Here is a 19,189-nt window from a genome sequence, read left to right on the forward strand (position 1 = left end):
AAGTCAGCTTTTTACCACACACCCGCACCTGTACAGTTGTAAGGTCAATCTTCATCAACAGAAGACCCTCATGACCGTATCCTTATTCCATTTATGTGTTTATCAGTCTACAGCAGGGTTTGGCAAACTTCTTGTATCACTGACCATTTCATAGAATATTTGATAATTTATCAGTCCTCAACGTGTAAATTTCTAAAACGGAATTAAAATGTATTATTAAATAAAAAAAAATTGCTTGATTTACAAACAATAATTCTTTTCAAGTATTGGGCCTCATGGAGGCATGGCTGAGTTCCTTTGGAGTGCTGGCCCTCGTGGAGGCAAAGTGGCTGAGTTCCTTTGGAGTGATGGGCGTCATGGAAGCAAAGTGGCTGAGTTTCTTTGGAGTGTTAGGCCTCATGGAGGCAAAGTGGCTGAGTTTCTTTGGAGTGTTAGGCCTCATGGAGGCAAAGTGGCTGAGTTTCTTTGGAGTGTTGGGCTTCACGGAGGCAAAGACCAAGACCTTTGGCATTATGTTGTGCTTAAGAAGAAGACCCATCAAGCCAAGTAAAACTGAAGTAGTGGCAGATACCAGTGTCACTTAAATTGGCACCTGTGTTGGTGGTATGTAAACACACCCTGGTGTCATGCAAATGGCACCCGTGCCATTAGTACATAAAAGAACCCATTACACTCTCAGTGTAGGTGGCATTAGGAAGAGCATCAAACCATAGAAAATGCTGCCAAATTAGATTGGAGTCTGGTGCAGCCTTCCAGTGTGCCAGCCCTGGTCAAACTGTCCAACTCATGCCAGCATGGACAACAGACATTAAACAATGATGATGGTGATGATGATGAACTCCCTCATTTCTTTGTGTCGTTACTGTTTTTCAATAAGAAATATTTAAAGAAATTTCATGAAAATATTTAATGAAATTTATAAAGGACCATAAAAATTCAGTCATGTTGCATTTATATATTCGGAATATTTGACATGAAATTGATATTTCAGGAGACAAGCTGGCACAATTGTTAGCATGCTGGGTAAATATGCTTAGCTGCATCTCATCCATCTTTATGCCCTGAGTTCAAATTCTGCTGAGGTCAGCTCTGACTTTCATCCTTTCAAGGTCATTAAAATAAGTACCAGTCATGTACTGGGATCAATGCAATCGTATTATCCCTTCCCCAAAATTGCTGGCCATGTGCCAAAATTTCAAACCAGTATTTGGCTGGAAATCAGGGAGTTTTAGCCTTGAATTACTCGCATGCTTCCAGATTCAATTCACCAATAATTCAGCCCCTTTTATGCTCAGAATTGTTTTAGGGGTTTATTGACCCCTTTGCACAGCCTTGTAGATCCATTTCCTGAGGAAAGGTCAATACAGACTTAGTCTACAGTAATTCATTCAACAGATATACTACTCTTTTACTTGTTTCAGTCATTTGACTGCAGCCATGCTGGAGCACCGCCTTTAGTTGAGCAAATTGACCCCGGAACTTTTTCTTTGTAAGCCTAGTACTTATTCTATCGGTTCCTTTTGCCGAACCACTAGATTATGGGGACGTAAACACACCACCATCGCTTGTAAAGAGATGTTGGGAGAACAAACACAGACACACAAACATATACACATACACATACATATATATATATATATATATATATATATATATATATATATATATATATATATATCATCATCATCATCGTTTAACGTCCGCTTTCCATGCTAGCATGGGTTGGACGATTTGACTGAGGACTGGTGAAACCGGATGGCAACACCAGGCTCCAGTCTGATTTGGCAGAGTTTCTACAGCTGGATGCCCTTCCTAACGCCAACCACTCAGAGAGTGTAGTGGGTGCTTTTACGTGTCACCCGCACGAAAACGGCCACGCTCAAAATGGTGCATCTCATGTGCCACCCGCACAAGAACCAGTCCAGGGGCACTGGCAACGATCTTACTTGGCTTGCCGGGTCTTCTCACGCACAGCCCATTTCCAAAGGTCTCGGTCCGTAGTCATCGCCTCGGTGAGGCCCAATGTACGAAGGTCTTGCCTCACCACCTCAGCCCAGGTCTTCCTGGGCCTACCTCTTCCACGGGTTCCCTCAACTGTTAGGGTGTGGCACTTTTTCACGCAGCTATCCTCCTCCATTCTCACCACATGTCCATACCAGCGCAATCGTCTCTCTTGCACGCCACAACTGATGCTTCTAATGTTCAGCTTTTCTCTCAGGATACTTACACTCTGACGGGTATTCACATTGACATTACACATCCAACGGAGCATACTACACATATACATATATACAAATGTCTTCTTTCAATTTCCGTCTACCAAATCCACTCACAAGGCTTTGGCCGGCCTGAGGCTATAGTAGAAGACACTTGTCTAAGGTGCCACACAGTGGGAATGAACCCGGAACCATGTGGTTGGTAAGCAAGCTACTTATCACGCAGTCACGGAAAAGTCAATCAGGAAGATGTGATGTGATTGGCTGACCCTTTTAGAAATAGTAGTCAGATCTTATTATTAGCTTGGTGCATAATTATTGCGGCTGTTTTTCAATAAATTTTATTCAACAAAATATTTAAACAAAACACCAAGCAGTAATTGAGGTAGATGGTGAATATGCTCCGGAATAATCATTTAAAGATATTTTTGTTAAATGTTATTGTTCTTGTTGAATAAAATTTATTGAAAGCTACAATAATTAAGCACCAACCTGATAGAATAAATGAATGCTTGACTATCTTATAAAAAGGAAAAAGGCATTTGTCAGTATCCGTGTAATATTCAGTGTACAATAAATGGAATGGTCAAACTAGGAAGACCTTTGATCATAAATCTCTTCAACCAAGGATGACCTGGGGCTAAACAACAACACAACAACAGTTGTAACCACAAGCTTGGGAACTAGGGATGCAGGGGGCATGGTGGCGGTGAAAGCTCACCCCCTAAAACTTTTGTGGGGTAATCAAAATGCTTTGAACATCCTCCTGAAAAACTTCATTGTCAAAACAACCAATCATCATCATCGTTTAACGTCCGCTTTCCATGCTGGCATGGGTTGGATGATTTGACTAAGGACTGGTGAACTAGATGGCTACACCAGGCTCCAATCTGATTTGGCAGAGTTTATACAGCTGGATGCCCTTCCTAATGCCAACCACTCCGAGAGTGTAGTGGGTGCGTTTTACGTACCACCTGCACAAGGGCCAGTCAAGTGGTACTGGCAATGGCCACACTCAAATGGTGTTTTTTACTTGCCACTTGCACAGGAGTCAGCCCAATGTTTTGTTCACATGCCACCGGCACAAGTGCCAGTAAGGCGAATCTGGAAACGATCGCGCTCAAATGGTGCTTTTTACATGCCACCGGCTTGAAAGCAAGATCACTGCCAGAGCAGTGGTCTCTGGCAGTGATCTTGCTCGGATGGTGTTGTTAGCGCTTGATTTGAGGAATTACTTTACCATTATTGTTTTTATCAGATTTCATTGATGTACAAACATAATGATAATAATTATTATTATTTTACCTGTGTTTAGGTGTTTATTGATCCCTTGCATAGCGAAATGCTTAATGTTATTTCATCTGCTGCTGCGTTCTAAGTTCAAATTCTGTTGAGGTCGACTTTGCTTTCATCCTTTCAGGGTCGATAAATTAATTTAATAATGCAATTACTGTGTATAGTGTTCAGGTGCACTACAACTCATCAAAGGTGCATGTACAGTACATAGAATTATGTACAAAAGTCAGGAAAGTGAACAGTGTATGAATCATGATATATGAGGGTGAGTCAAAAGGTAATGCCATTTTGTTTAGGACAGGTATAATTACCAATACAGGAACATGTGTCATGAATCAAAATGAAGCTTATTATGAGTTTATTGTTTTTCCTTTTGGCAAGAAATCCCAAAAGACAGCCGCCATGATTTTTCCAGCTGACTTTTGCATCTTGTGGTGGTGACGTTGAGTGGCACCATTCCATTGACTGCCTCTTTGATTCTGGTCCATAATGATGAACCCATGTTTCATCACCTGTTACGAGCCTTCGAAAGAAGGTGTTGTCTCTTTGACTTTGTAGTGAAGAAGTGGCTCAAAGAACAGTCAACAGAATTTTACGGGGCAGGGATACATGCTCTCATTCAGAGGTGGAACATTGCTATTGAGAGAAACGGTGACTATGTTGAGAAGTAGGGATGTGATGCACAGAAGACCAGCTTCCTTTTGATGTATGATACCTATTCCTGTGTTGGTAATTATACCTGTCCTAAACAAAATGGCATTACTTTTTGACTCACCCTCATACATGTGTGCATGTGTTGTGTTGACAAATTTCAGGAAGCATGGAGGTTTTAAAGGATGCAATGTCTCGGCAGCTAACAACTGATGCAGGTTGTCTGTTCCATGCTTCAGCAACTCTGAGTGTGAAAAAATGTTTGTGAAAGTCATGGGAGCTGTGCTGCTTTCTGACTTTGTAGACATGGCCCACCTGTGTTAGACATATGGAGCTGAAAAAGGTGCTCAAGGTGGTTGTTGGAACGATGATTAATAATTTTGTGGGTGTTTACCAAGTCAGTTGCAAGACGTAGGAGCTTCAACGTATTTATGCCCAGGGAAGCAAGGGGTTCAGAGTATGGTAGATGTCTGATGGAAGGTATTTGCTTGGTTGCACATCTCTGAACAGTTTCCAGGAGGTCAATGTCCAGGGCAAGATAGGAATTCCAAACTGGTGATGCAAATTCCAAGTATGACCCACCATAGTCATATACAGCCTCAAACAGACAGCTGGAGAGCGGCTGACAAAGGGCTTACTGACAAAGGGCTTACTGACAAAGGGCTTACTGACAAAGGGCTTACTGAGTGATTCCAAGACACTCTCAGCTTTCTTGGCAATTTTAGAGATGTGGTTTGTCCAGTGCAAATCAATGCTGACGGTAATATATATATATTATATATATATATATATATACACACACACACACACACATACACGTGTGTGTGTTACTGTCTCTTTTCCTAGACATCATGTGATTGTCGTAAACGAGTGTCACCATCATGATGCGGTTAGTGTCCTTGGTCCACATCATCATCATCATCATCATCATCGTTTAACGTCCGCTTTCCATGCTAGCATAGGTTGGACGATTTGACTGAGTACTGGTGAAACCAGATGGCTACACCAGGCTCCAATCTGATTTGGCAGAGTTTCTATAGCTGGATGCCCTTCCTAACGCCAACCACTCAGAGAGTGTAGTGGGTGCTTTTACGTGTCACCCGCATGAAGGCCAGTCAGGCGGTACTGGCAACGGCCACGCTGAAAATGGTGTATTTTATGTGCCACGAAAATGTGTGGTTATGAGAAAATATTTCCTTATTTAGAAACAGGTGAGGGTTGGTGACAGGGAGGGTGCCTGGCTATAGAAAATCTGTCCCCAACTGACTTCTACCTGACCCATGCAAACACAAAAAAGTTGATATGTTCTTTTCTACTTTTCTACTCTAGGCACAAAGCCTGAAATCTTTGGGGAGGGACTCAATCGATTAGATCGACCCCAGTACGCAACTGGTACTTAATTTATCAACCCCAAAAGGATAAAAGCAAAGTCAACCTTGGCGGAATTTGATCTCAGAACGTAAAGACAGACGAAATATTGCTAAGCTTTTCGCCTGGCGTGCTAACGTTTCTGCCAGCTCGCCGCCTTAGAAAAGTGGACAGGTTAAAACAATGATGATGATGCTTGTTAAATCCCTGACTGACCACATTGTTTTCTCTTTTGCAGCAGCAGCATCACCAGTGGGTATAGCGCCAAAGGCCAGGATGTCTGCTGATTTAGAAATTGCTGATTACGAGAAGGATGAAGGCAAAGGAATTCTCTTCATTGGCTTTACTGCTTTAATTGTCATTGGACTTCTGCTTCTGATTATATTGTTGCCGCTGAGTTTTAGTTACCTTGACTACTACCAGGTAAGTATCCAGCCTCATTTTTACCTCTCTCCATCATTGCTCTGTGTGTGTGTGTTTGTGTGTATTATATTAGAAGGAAAACCAAAAACCAAGGCAGAACGAGTATCTCAAGTCATTCAGAATAATTTCATTGGGTTAAGGTGAATTCACCTTACCCTAATTAAATTATTTTAATCAAATTGCTCTAATACACAGCTGACAACAAGGTATGCGATAAGGAAGAAAGAAAAGTTGAGAGATACTCGTTCTGCTTTGGTTTTTGATTTTCCCTCTAATATAATATATATGTGCTATAACGAAACCCTAAAACAGATCCCTAGATCCGGCTTTAGCTGTGATCTTGGAACCTAACTGTCGACAAACTATAGCACTTAGTCAGCATACCTGTTCGTTTAAATCACAAGTGAACTAAATCCCTCATATTCTCATTGTAACTTCTGCATTTGATGTTATGCAAGATACACCTTAAAAAAAATGTCTCAAAGCGATCAGCCCAAGTCCACTGTATGTAATTGCTTTAACCCTTCAGCATTCAGGTTACTCACTTGAATGTAATGCATATTTATTCACAGCTGTGGCCAGTGCCACCTGACTGGCCTTCGTGCCAGTGGCACATAGAAAGCACCAACTGAATGTGGTCGATGCCAGTACCCCCTGACTGGCCCCCATACTCCTGGTGGCACATAAAAAGCACCATCCAAATGTGGCGGATATCAGTACCTTCTGACTGATTGGTACGACCACAAACCTGAAGGCATCGTCGAAAATAGAAATGCAAAGATCCTAAGGGATTTTATGATTCAGTGCAACCATGAGATAGAGAATAGGAAGTCAGACATAACAAACTATGCTGGATCATAGACATAGTATGCCCAGCTAACAACAAGGAAGAAAGAAAAATCGATAGATATGACTGGTTAGCTTGGGAGGTTAAGCAGTTGTGGTTGATGAAAAAGGTGGTAGTGGTACTAATAATTGTCAGAGCCTTGGGATCAGTGAGCAAAAATCTTGAGAAGTATGTGGAACAAATAGGGGCGGCAATAAGGGTGGAGCACTTTCAGAAAACAGCACTGCTTGGAACCGTTTGAATACCCCGGAGGGTGCTCGAAAAATAAGAGGTGTTACCTTAGTTTATTGGTAGTGAACAGCTGACACTGTAGTACATCTCCAGCGTTAGAAACTCTGCAAAGGCAATAATAATAATAATAATAATAATAATAATAATTGTCTTAAATTTAGCCACAGGGGTAGCAGTTTTTGGGGAGGGGTTAAGTCAGTTAGATCAACCCCAATGTTCAACTGGTACTTATTCTGTTGACCCCAGAAGGATGAAAGGCAAAATTGACCCTGGTGGAAAGCATGCTAACAGTTCTGCAAACTCGCCACCTTAATAATAATAATAATGATAATAATAATAATAATAATAATGATAATAATAATAATAATAATGATAATAATAATAATAATAATAATACCTTTATCAAAGGAAAAATGACAAATACATCTAATGTGAACCTTGACCAGCAAAATGTCATAAAAGAGTTAGAACCAGCGGAGAGCTACAAATACCTAGGGGTAATTGAAGGGGACAATATCAAGCACTCAGTGATGAGGGAAAGGATCAGAAAAGAATGTTATCGCAGGGTGAGAGCAATACTGAAGACAGAACTGAACGCGAGAAACAGGATCGAAGCGATCAATGCTCTAGCCATACCAGTCGTGACTTACAGTTTCAACATCGTTAACTGGTCAATTACTGAAATATGTAATGTTGACAGAAAAATACGAAAACTGTTGACAATGCATAGAATGCACCACCCTAAGGCAGATATAGAACGTCTTTATATTCCAAGAAAAGAGGGAGGTCGAGGACTACTACAGCTGGCATTATCAATGAAGGTAGCCACAATTGGCCTAGACACCTATCTGAAAAACTCTGAGGACTGGATGCTAAAACTTGTCTTAAAACATGAAAGCAAGAAAGCATCTTGCTCAGTAACAAAACAGGCAAAGGAATATCTAAGTGAATTCCAATTGCAACAAATTCAAGAATTAGACGAACTAGAAACACCTGCAGAAAAAGCTAAGCGCTTGAAAACCCGTGCTAAAATTGCTGCCTTAGCTATTATGACTGAAAAATGGCATGGAAAACCTCTCAATGGCAAATACCCAAAGAGAGCGAATAATGCAGATATTGACAAAGCCCTTACGCACCAATGGTTAATGGCCTCTGGCTTGAAATCAGAAACAGAGGGGTTTATCATAGCAACCCAAGATCAATGCCTACCTACAAAGAACTACCAGGCCAACATATTAAAGAACGGCAGCTCCCCATTATGTCGTATATGCCAACAACAAAATGAGACCATTGATCATGTTGTCTCCATGTGCAGTCTGCTTGCGCCTACAGAGTATCTCAACAGGCATGATAGAGCTGCACAATATATTCACTGGGTAATATGCAAAAACCTGGACTTGCCCCATGATAAAAGCTGGTGGGAACACAAACCACCACCAGTACTTGAAAATGATCACATTGCACTCCTCTGGAACTTCACCATTCAAACTGACAGAAAGATAGACGCAAATAGGCCAGACATCATACTGAAAGACTTCAGACAAAAATCATGCCTCCTCATTGATATGACTGTCCCAATCGATATAAACGTATCTGTCAAGACCTACCAAAAACTGAGCAAATATAAAGATCTTGAAATAGAAATTAGCAAAATGTGGAATCTGAAGACGAAAACAATACCTATTGTCATAGGTGCCCTGGGAATGACAGCGAAACGGGCTGATTACTACCTAGATCAGATTCCAGGAAACCCCAAAATGGCTGAAGTTCAAAAGATAGTGCTCATGGGAACTGCCCATATCCTACGTAAAATACTGTCTATGTGATCTCAAATTTTAAAGCAAACACATAATTTTCTTATGGTTTCTTAAACATTCACTTGAACAAAACTGTACAAATCCAAATATATGGTACCCTAGGCATAACACCTACATGAACTTCTAACTTGTTATCTCTTGAGGTCTCTGGGTGAGACTTGGATCCAACTTGTACAAATGCAAAACAAAAGTCAAACATAAAATAATAATAACAACAATGATAATAATAACCCTTTCTACCATAAGCACAAGGCCTGAAATTTGTGGTGGGGATAGTCAATTACATCGACCCCAGTACACAGCTGGTACATATTTTATCAACCTTGAAAGGATGACAGGCAAAGTCGACCTTGGTGGAATTTGAACTCAGAGCATAACGACAGATAAAATGCTGCTAAACATTTCGCCTGGCATGCCACCGATTCTGCCAGCTCATTGTCCAATATCACAAAAAAAGAAAATTACTGATCTGAACATGTGACAGAGAAAATGGAGAAATAAGAGATTAGGTATTTAGATAAGAATGTGAATTTAATAGGATTTACAGACAAATGTACTTTTAATCAAAGGTGACTTCTAAGACTCAGGTCAGCAACTTTACTAATTTACTGTCATGCACACACACACACACACACACACACACACACACACACACACACATGCACACACACATACACATGCACACACACATACACATGCACACATGGACATTATTGTGTGCTTAATTGCAAGAACATGGCTTCACGTACTAAGTATGCTTCCAGGAAGTTGATTTAACCATGGAAGTCTGTCGTTAGCTTACAGAATTATATGACTTTGTATGTGAGTCACAAAGAAATTTGTCTCACTCTCTCTGTCACTCTACTCATCTCTCTGTCTGTCTGTCTATCTTTCTATCTGTTTCTCTCTCTGGTAATCTCTCTCTGTCTCTCTCTGTCTCTCTCTCTTTTTGTCTATCTGTCTGTCTGTCCATCCGTCCGCCTGTCTGTCTTTCTCTCTGTTTCTCTGTCTATCTGTCTATCTATCTATCTATCTATCTATCTATCTGTCTGTCTGCCCGTCCGTCTGTGTGTCTGTCTGTCTGTCTCTCTCTCTCTCTCTATGTATATATATATCTCTCTATTTACCTCTCTATCTTTCTACTTACCTACCTGTCTGTTTGTCTGTCTGTCTTTCTTTTATTCTTTTGTTCTCTCCCTTGTTCCAGTCATTAGACTGTGGCCATACTGGGGCACTGCTTGAAGAATTCTTAGTTGAACAAATCCACTCTGGTACTTCTTATGTCTTTGTAAAGCCTGGGACATATTCCATTGGCCTTTTTTACCAAAACTCTGTTATTGAGGGGCTAGTGGGGGGCAGGAGCTGGGGGTGGAAACACAAACTCAAGGAGTCTCTCTCACACACACATACAGACACATGCACACACATGCATACACACATGCACTTGCACACGTACACCACACACTCACACACACACACATGCACACACACATACACACACATGCGTGCTCACACACCCACACACATGCACACGTACACCACACACACACATACATGCATATGCACACACACACACATACACACACATGCATGCATGCTCACACACACACATACATATGCATGTGTGCTCACACACACTAACACAAATACACACACACACATACAGACACACACATGCATGCTCACACACACACACACACATGCACACATGTATGTATCTGTTCAAAGGAATAAGGTTTTCCACTCATCAACCCTTTCAAGTTCAGATAACTTTCTGTCAAATGCAATGTTTAGTTATTGCCTCCACCTTAGCGGAAGCGAAGGTGTTGTTTTCAGTCGTGTTTGTTTGTTTGTCCGTGGGCAAGATATCTCAAGAACCGCTGGATGGATTCGGATGAAACTTTCAGGGATGTTTGGCCTCGTGACTCGCACAAACTGATTAGATTTTGGGATCGATCCGGTACCAGACAAGGATTCTGGATTATTTTTCCTATTTTTTTATTTAATTTTTGAGAGCGGTCGGGTTCATTTTTAGTATTCTCGTTTGTGAGAGCAGTTGAGTTTATTTCAGAGATTCTCATTATAAAAAATCATCTCTGGCTAATCGTTGAGAGGATGTTGGTGTTGCATTGGCAGAGGTTTGTGCTCTCTGAGTGCTCTTGTTGTTATTATTATTGGTAAGCTGGTAGGATTCTTACACACTGGCATTTTACATTCTGCATTCAATTCTTGCTGAGATCAACTTTGACTTTCATCCCTTTTGGGTCAATAAAATAAGATACCAGTTAAGTTCTCATCAACTTATCCCTTACCTGTTAAACTGCTGGCCCTGTGTCAAAACTTAAAACAACTATTATTGCCACCTTAGCAAAGGCAGAGGTAGTGTCTTCAATCATGTTTGCTTGTCTGTGGACAAGGTATCTCAAGATATCTCAAGGATGTTTGGCCTCATAACTGGCACAAACTGATTAGATTTTGGGATTGATCTGGCACCAGACAAGGATTCTGGATTATTTTTCTTGTTTTTTTTTACTTAATTTTTGATAGCGGTTGGGTTCATTTTTAGTATTCTCGTTTGTGAGAGCAGTCGAGTTTATTTCAGAGATTCTCATTTTAAAAATCATCTCCGACTAATCATTGAGAGGACGTTGGTGTTGCCTTGGCGGAGGTTTGCGCTCTCTGAGTGCTCTTGTTCACATTGTTTTCAATTAATCCTGGATTATCTCACAGCTTTGAAAATTTCAATGATTCCATTGTTTACCTTTAGAACAACATTGTAGGGTAGGTGTGAAAGGCCAGATCTGGCTGGTTTAAACATTAAACAGGTAGAATATTTTGGTCAGTTTTAATGCTAAATGCCTGGAGTATGCAACACTTCTGTGTGTGTCTCTCTCTCTCTCTCTCTCTCTCTCTCTCTCTCTCTCTAATCCTTACCCTCTTACCCTCCCCCACTCACACTCATGCAGACACATAAAAGTCAGTTTCCACTTCAACTCTTTTGGATACCAACCTGCCTGTGGTTTAAAACCTTCAATCAACATTTCATGTTCATTTATGAACCAAACATCACCATCATTATCATCACCACCATCATCATCAACACCACCACCACCACCACCACCATTATCATCATCATCATCACCATCACCATCATCGTCATCATCATTCAACATCTGTTTTCCATCCTGGCATGGGTTGGACAGTTTGACCAGAGCTGGCAAGCCGGGGAGCTGCACCAGGTCACGGTTTCTGTTGCTGGATGCCTTTCCTAACGCCAACCACTTTACAGTTGTGTATTGAGTACTTTTTATGTGACACTGGGCACAAGCGCTTTTACTTGGCATCGACTCATGGCATTGCTTTTTACATGGCTCGACACGGGGCTCTTGCTGGCCAACCCTCTTCACCAGGGGATGCAGCCTTAACACACTTCAGCTGTGGAGGATGGGTTCTCTTGAGCACAGCAGGGTGCCAGGTGTCTCAGACCTTTGTCATCTTCTCCTTAAGGTTCAGTGTCCTAATCCCCTTTGATATAGGCACAAGACATGAAATTTTGGGGTTTGGAGAAAGTTGATTATAGTGACCCCACCACCTACTCAACTGGTACTTTATTTATCAACTCCAAAAGGATGAGGGGCACAGTTGACCTTGGCAGAATTTGAACTCAAAACATTAAGCCAGACAAACGCTGCAAAGCATTTTGCCTGGCATGGTAACGATTCTGCTAATTTGCTGCCTTTCAGAAGCTTAATAATGACAAAGTTATTTTGCTAAATTCTTAATTATTTTCAAATTTTTTTGGAATAATGGTAGTGGATTACAACAGAAAGATATTTTAACAAAGGGATTAACCTGGTACAACAAGTCAAAATTAACTTGACAGTCCACCAAACCTTAGTCACAATTTATGTTCCTAACACTAGCTTAATGACAACTAAGTTATTTTACTAAATTCTTTGTTATATTTAAAGTAATTGAAAGAAACACAGAGCATCTCAACAGAAATATGGTAACGAAAGGGTTAGGAGTGACTGTGTGGTAAGTAGCTTGCTTCCCAACCACATGGTTCCGGGTTCAGTCCCACTGTGTGGCACCTTGGGCAAGTGTCTTCTACTATAGCCTCAGGTTGACCAAAGCCTTGTGAGTGGATTTGGTAGACGGAAACTGAAAGAAGCCCGTTGTATATATGTATATGTATGTATGTGTGTGTATATATGTTTGTGCGTCTGTGTTTGTTCCCCCCAACATCGCTTGACAACTGATGCTGGTGTGTTTACGTCCCCGTAACTTAGCAGTTCGGCAAAAGAGACCGATAGAATAAGTACTAGGCTTACAAAGAATAAGTCCTGGGGTCGATTTGCTCGACTAAAGGTGGTGCTCCAGCATGGCTGCAGTCAAATGACTGAAACAGGTAAAAGAGTAAAAAGAGATATAATTCTGGAGGGATTAAATCCAGAATTACATTCAACTTCGTCTTTCATCCTCTCAGAGTTGATAAAATAAGTACCAGTTGAACCCTGGGGCTTAATGTAATTGACTTAACTCCTCTCCCACATTTTCTGGCCTTGTACGAATTTGAAACTAATTAATTAACAAAATACATTTTGATTATGACCATAATTGGTTTTTCTGTTTCAGATGGGTGTCGTCAAAAACAAAGTTACTGGCAGTGTTAGTTTGGACCGTGTCTATTCCAACGGACGTTACCTCATTGGTCCATCACACGAATTTAAAGTATTCAAGGCAGACGCCCATGTTGAGTACATCAATAACATCCGAGTGTTTACATCAGATAAACTTGAAGTAAGTTTGTTGCAGAATTTTGAACCCTTCCAGGGGCCATTTTCCCAATGAAATATACAGCTTCTTTGTTTCAGGTGGTGAATTAGCTGTGTAGTTGAGTTGGTAAAGTGTTTGTTGTGATTCTTTGCACCTGAAGATCAAATCTTACCAAAACCAGTTTTGCATTTCATTCTTTCCTGGCAATAAAAAAGCAGTTCTATATTTAAGAGATGAGGAATTATGTACATTATTTACATTATTTACATTATTTACATTTGATGGATATTTTGTCTTCATCTTGTTTGTTGTTAACACAATGTTTCAGCTGATATACCCTCCAGTTTTCATCAGGTGTCTTGGGGAAATTTCAAACCTGGGATCTCACAGGCATATGGCGTAGTGGTTAAGAGCACAGGCTACTAACCCCAAGATTCCAAGTTCAATTCCAGGCAGTGACCTGAATAATAATAATAATAATAATAATAATAATAACAACATTGAAAAACACCTTAGGAATGAGAACCCAGGTTCTAAATTTCCCCAAGACACCTGATGAAGGTTGGAGGGTATATCAGCTGAAACGTTGTGTTAAGAACAAACAAGATGAGGACAAATATCCGTCAAATGTAAATAATGTAAATAAAAAGGCAAAACATCCCCTTTGAGTTGGACATAAAAATTGCGTTTTTGGTGTTAATACTGCTTCTGTTGCTTTTTATTTTTTTTTCTGTCTTGCAAGGTACTTGGTGACCCTGTCAGTGCAGGTGCCACTTAAAAAGCATCCAGTCCACACTCTCAGAGTGGTTGGCATTTGGAAGGGCATCCAGCTGCTAAGACAGAGACAGAAATCTGGTGCAGGCTTCTGCCTGGCCAGCTCTTTTGAAACCATCCCACCCATGCCAGCTTGGAAGGCGGATGTTAAATGATGGTGATGATGATGATGAAACCTTCTGCTACATCAGTGCCTGCAAAAACACTGGAATTCTATTTGTTGTTGACAGTGTGATTAAGCTGTTATGTCACTGCAGGACGTCTGTCAGAGCTGAAAGCAGGGTGAAATTTTGTGATCTGACAGTTTGGGGATCAATAGCAGATAGTTCTTGTCAGCCAATGGTATAAATATGAGTGCTTTTATGCACCATGAGTCCATATGAGAGGTTCTCTCTCTGAACAGATAACAGTATTTGGTGTTCTAACAAAACGTTGATAAAAATGAAAGGAGTTCCAATCCAAATTGGTGGAATGGTAAAAATCTCAGCCTGGATGTCTTTTGGTAGTTGTTGCAGGTTTTTACATTCTGCATTCAAATCCTACTAAGATCAACTTTGCCTTTCATTCTCTTGGGGTGGATAAGAAAAAGTACTGTACCAAGGTAGTGGGTTGGTGGAACTATAAGAATCTCACAGTAGATACCTTGTGGTATTTCTTCCAGTTCATGTGTTCTGAGTCCCAGTGCCACCATGGTCCACTGATGTAGTAGACTAAATCCATCACCCAGTGATATTTGAAGAAATATATTCTAGAGGCAAAGTGGCCGAGTTCCTTTTGAGCGTTGGGCCTCACAGAAGCAATGACTGAGATCTTTGGCATTATGTTGTGCTTGAGAAGACCCACCAAGCTGAGCAAAACCACAGTCATGGCAGATACCGGTGTCACACAAATGGCACCTGTACTGGTGGCACGTAAAAGCATCAGTTACACTCTCAGAGTAGTTGGTGTTAGGAAGAGCATCCAGCCATAGAAAACCATACCAAATCAGACTGGAGTCTGGTGCAGACTTCCAGCTTGCCAGCCATGGTTAAACCGTCCAACCCATGCCAGCATGGACGACTGACGTTAAATGATAATGATGATGATGATGATTTGTGAAGGTGTATAGCCAAGTGGTTAGGGCATTGCCCTCATGATAGCTAAGTCATAAGTTCAATTCCCAGACCAAGCAGTGCATTGTGCTCTTGAGCAAAACACTTCACTTCATGTTGCCGCAGTCCACTCAGCTGAAAATGGGTCACCCTGCAACAGACCAGAGAGGTAATGTTAGCCTTGTCACCTATCCAGTGGGGTAGCATCATATGAAAGCTAAAAACGATGCCCAGCACATTAGGAAACAGTGATGTATGACAACGCTTGATTGTCTGATTGGTCAATTCTGTGACATGACCACACAATATTCTGATTTATGAAATATGCAGTTAGGGCCTAACCCTTGTTTCCAAATGCACTACAGAAGACCTTTTTATTTGTAGGTGGGACTTTCAGGTGCTTTTCAATATTTTCTTCGACTGCATCAACTGTCTTATCTACACAAGAAATATGATGTGTATTATAAGGACAAGGTGGTGAAGAAGGCCAATGAAGCAGTAAAGGTAAGTGAACCATGCAAAGGACAAACCCATTACTTCTAATCTCACAAATGAATTGAGAGTTTTCACTGACTTGTGATGGCGGTTCATTGTCTGATGAGACCACCGACAGGGATGTAAGGATGATGGCCAGGTAAGGCTTTTGGTTGTCACTGATTGGAAGAGCATAACAAGTGAAAGGAACAGACTTCATGTTAGATATAGTTTTGTCATTCATAAACACACACACGCACATGCACACATGTATACATGTACACACACTATCACACACATGCATGCACATATGTACACACATCTGTATGTGTAAATGTAATGCATAATAGTTAGTGATATAATACATACATATATATATATATATATACATAACTGTATATCTGTCTATGTAAATATCTCTCTCTGTCTGTCTCTCCATCTCTCTCTCTCTCTCTCTCTCTCTCTCTCTCTCTCTCTCTCTCTCTCTCTCTCTCTCTCTCTATATATATATATATATATATATATATATATATATATCAAAAAATAAGCAACACGGATTTCAAAGGTGATTGCAGTACGCACGTTTCATGCTATTCCAATTTATTTAAGTAATGCAATATGAAGAGCAATCTTCAGCTGCACGAAAATGCAGAAAATTACTGTAGAAAAGACATATTATAAATGTGGCAACATTTCAAATCCAAGTGGGAGAGAGAATACATAAAAATCCAAATGTGAGGAAGAATACATAAATCCATCTATCAGGCTAGCCTGAAAGACTCGGCTATGTCAAGATGGATTTATGTATTCTTCCTCACATTTGGATTTTTATGTATTCTCTCTCCCACTTGGATTTGAAATGTTGCCACATTTATAATATGTCTTTTCTACAGTAATTTTCTGCATTTTCGTGCAGCTGAAGATTGCTCTTCAATTTGCATTTAATGTAATGCTCGCATTACTTAAATAAATTGGAATAGCATGAAACGTGCGTACTGCAATCACCTTTGAAATCCGTGTTGCTTAGTTTTTGATTTTGATCACCTATCCTTTTGGGATACGATATTCGGGTGCCTACGCATAAGTACCATATTCAACCTTGAATCTATATCTAAACCGTCTATATATATATATATATATATATATATATATATAAAGAGAATGAATGGGAGAAAGAGAGCCTGCCTTATGTCGACCCAGTAGAGGGACCAGCTATCCGAGTTGATAATACCAGGGTAGATAAAGCAATTAAGAGTATGAAGACTGGGAAAGCCCCCGGCCCATCAGGAATCACTGCAGAGATGCTCAAAATATCTGGCAGTGTTGGCTATAGCCTAGTCACCCGTATTACGAACCAGGTGATACACGAAGGAGTCATACCCTATGACTGGTGTAGCAGCATCATAGTCAACTGCTACAAAGGTAAAGGGGACGCTTTAGATACAAATAATTACAGAGGCATCAAGCTGTTAGATCAGGTTATGAAAGTTACAGAGAGGGTCATAGCCCAACTAATTAGGGAGCGAATCAATTTAGATGAGATGCAGTTTGGGTTCGTGCCAGGTAAAAGCACTACTGATGCCTTATTTCTAGTGAGACAGTTGCAAGAGAAATACCTAGCTAAGGATAAACCTCTGTACCTGGCTTTCGTTGACATGGAGAAAGCCTTTGACAGGGTCCCCCGATCCCTTATCTGGTGGTCAATGAGGAAACTTGGGATAGAAGAATGGTTAGTGAGAGCTGTGCGAGCCATGTACAGAGATGCTGCCAGTAAGGTGAGGGTTGGAAATGAGTACAGCAATGAATTCCGGGTAGAGGTAGGGGTCCACCAAGGTTCCGTCCTCAGCCCCCTATTATTTACCATAGTCCTCCAGGCAATCACAGAGGAGTTCAAGACAGGTTGCCCCTGGGAGCTCCTCTATGCTGATGACCTTGCCCTAATTGCGGAGTCACTATCAGAACTAGAGGAGAAGTTTCAGGTGTGGAAGCAAGGTCTAGAATTGAAGGGCCTTAGAGTCAACCTAGCTAAAACCAAAATCCTAATAAGTAGGAAGGTAGATAAAACACAAACCCCTTCAGGTAGATGGCCCTGCTCAGTATGTAGAAAAGGAGTAGGTAGTAACTCTATAAGATGTACCCGGTGCAAGCTATGGACACATAAGAGGTGCAGCAACATCAAAGGCAGGTTAACTAGCAAGTTAGTTTTTGTTTGTGGCAGATGTTCAGGTGCAATAAAGACTGCAAACAAACAGGAAACAACTTCTATCTCATTCCAGGGTGAAAAACTAGAGGTAGTCGATAGCTTCCGCTATCTGGGCGACCAAGTTAGTAGTGGGGGTGGGTGCGCTGAAAGTGTAGCTGCTAGAATAAGAATAGCCTGGGCAAAGTTTAGAGAGCTCTTACCCCTGCTGGCGACAAAGGGACTCTCACTCAGAGTAAAAGGCAGACTGTATGACGCATGCGTACGAACAACCATGCTACATGGCAGTGAAACATGGGCTGTAACTGCTGAGGACATACGTAAGCTCGCAAGGAATGAAGCCAGTATGCTCCGTTGGATGTGTAATGTCAATGTGAATACCCGTCAGAGTGTAAGTATCTTGAGAGAAAAGCTGAACATTAGAAGCATCAGTTGTGGCGTGCAAGAGAGACGATTGCGCTGGTATGGACATGTGGTGAGAATGGAGGAGGATAGCTGCGTGAAAAAGTGCCACACCCTAACAGTTGAGGGAACCCGTGGAAGAGGTAGGCCCAGGAAGACCTGGGCTGAGGTGGTGAGGCAAGACCTTCGTACATTGGGCCTCACCGAGGCGATGACTACGGACCGAGACCTTTGGAAATGGGCTGTGCGTGAGAAGACCCGGCAAGCCAAGTAAGATCGTTGCCAGTGCCCCTGGACTGGTTCTTGTGCGGGTGGCACATGAGATGCACCATTTTGAGCGTGGCCGTTGCCAGTACCGCCTGACTGGCTCCTGTAGGATTTTCGAGCGAGATCGTTGCCAGTGCCCCTGGACTGGCTTGTGCGGGTGGCACATAAAAGACACCATTTCGAGCGTGGCCGTTTTCGTGCGGGTGACACGTAAAAGCACCCACTACACTCTCTGAGTGGTTGGCGTTAGGAAGGGCATCCAGCTGTAGAAACTCTGCCAAATCAGACTGGAGCCTGGTGTTGCCATCCGGTTTCACCAGTCCTCAGTCAAATCGTCCAACCCATGCTAGCAT

At 41.4% G+C, this 19,189-nt stretch overlaps 1 protein-coding gene across 6 annotated transcripts in view; it reads left to right on the forward strand.

The window, feature by feature from the left end:
* LOC106872928 (uncharacterized) overlaps window positions 1-19,189 on the forward strand; it is a 45,369-nt gene that overhangs the window by 20,509 nt on the left and 5,671 nt on the right. For all 6 annotated transcript variants that reach the window (XM_052965797.2, XM_052965799.2, XM_052965798.2 and 3 more), the window contains 3 exons: window positions 5,770-5,954; window positions 13,488-13,652; window positions 15,878-15,997. In XM_052965797.2, coding sequence (XP_052821757.1) covers window positions 5,770-5,954; window positions 13,488-13,652; window positions 15,878-15,997 — 470 coding nt within the window. The remainder of the gene's footprint in view (window positions 1-5,769; window positions 5,955-13,487; window positions 13,653-15,877; window positions 15,998-19,189) is intronic.

The sequence above is a fragment of the Octopus bimaculoides genome, chromosome 2, assembly GCF_046866305.1.
Source record: "Octopus bimaculoides isolate indiv1 chromosome 2, ASM4686630v1, whole genome shotgun sequence".
In the NCBI taxonomy this organism is placed as follows: domain Eukaryota; kingdom Metazoa; phylum Mollusca; class Cephalopoda; order Octopoda; family Octopodidae; genus Octopus; species Octopus bimaculoides.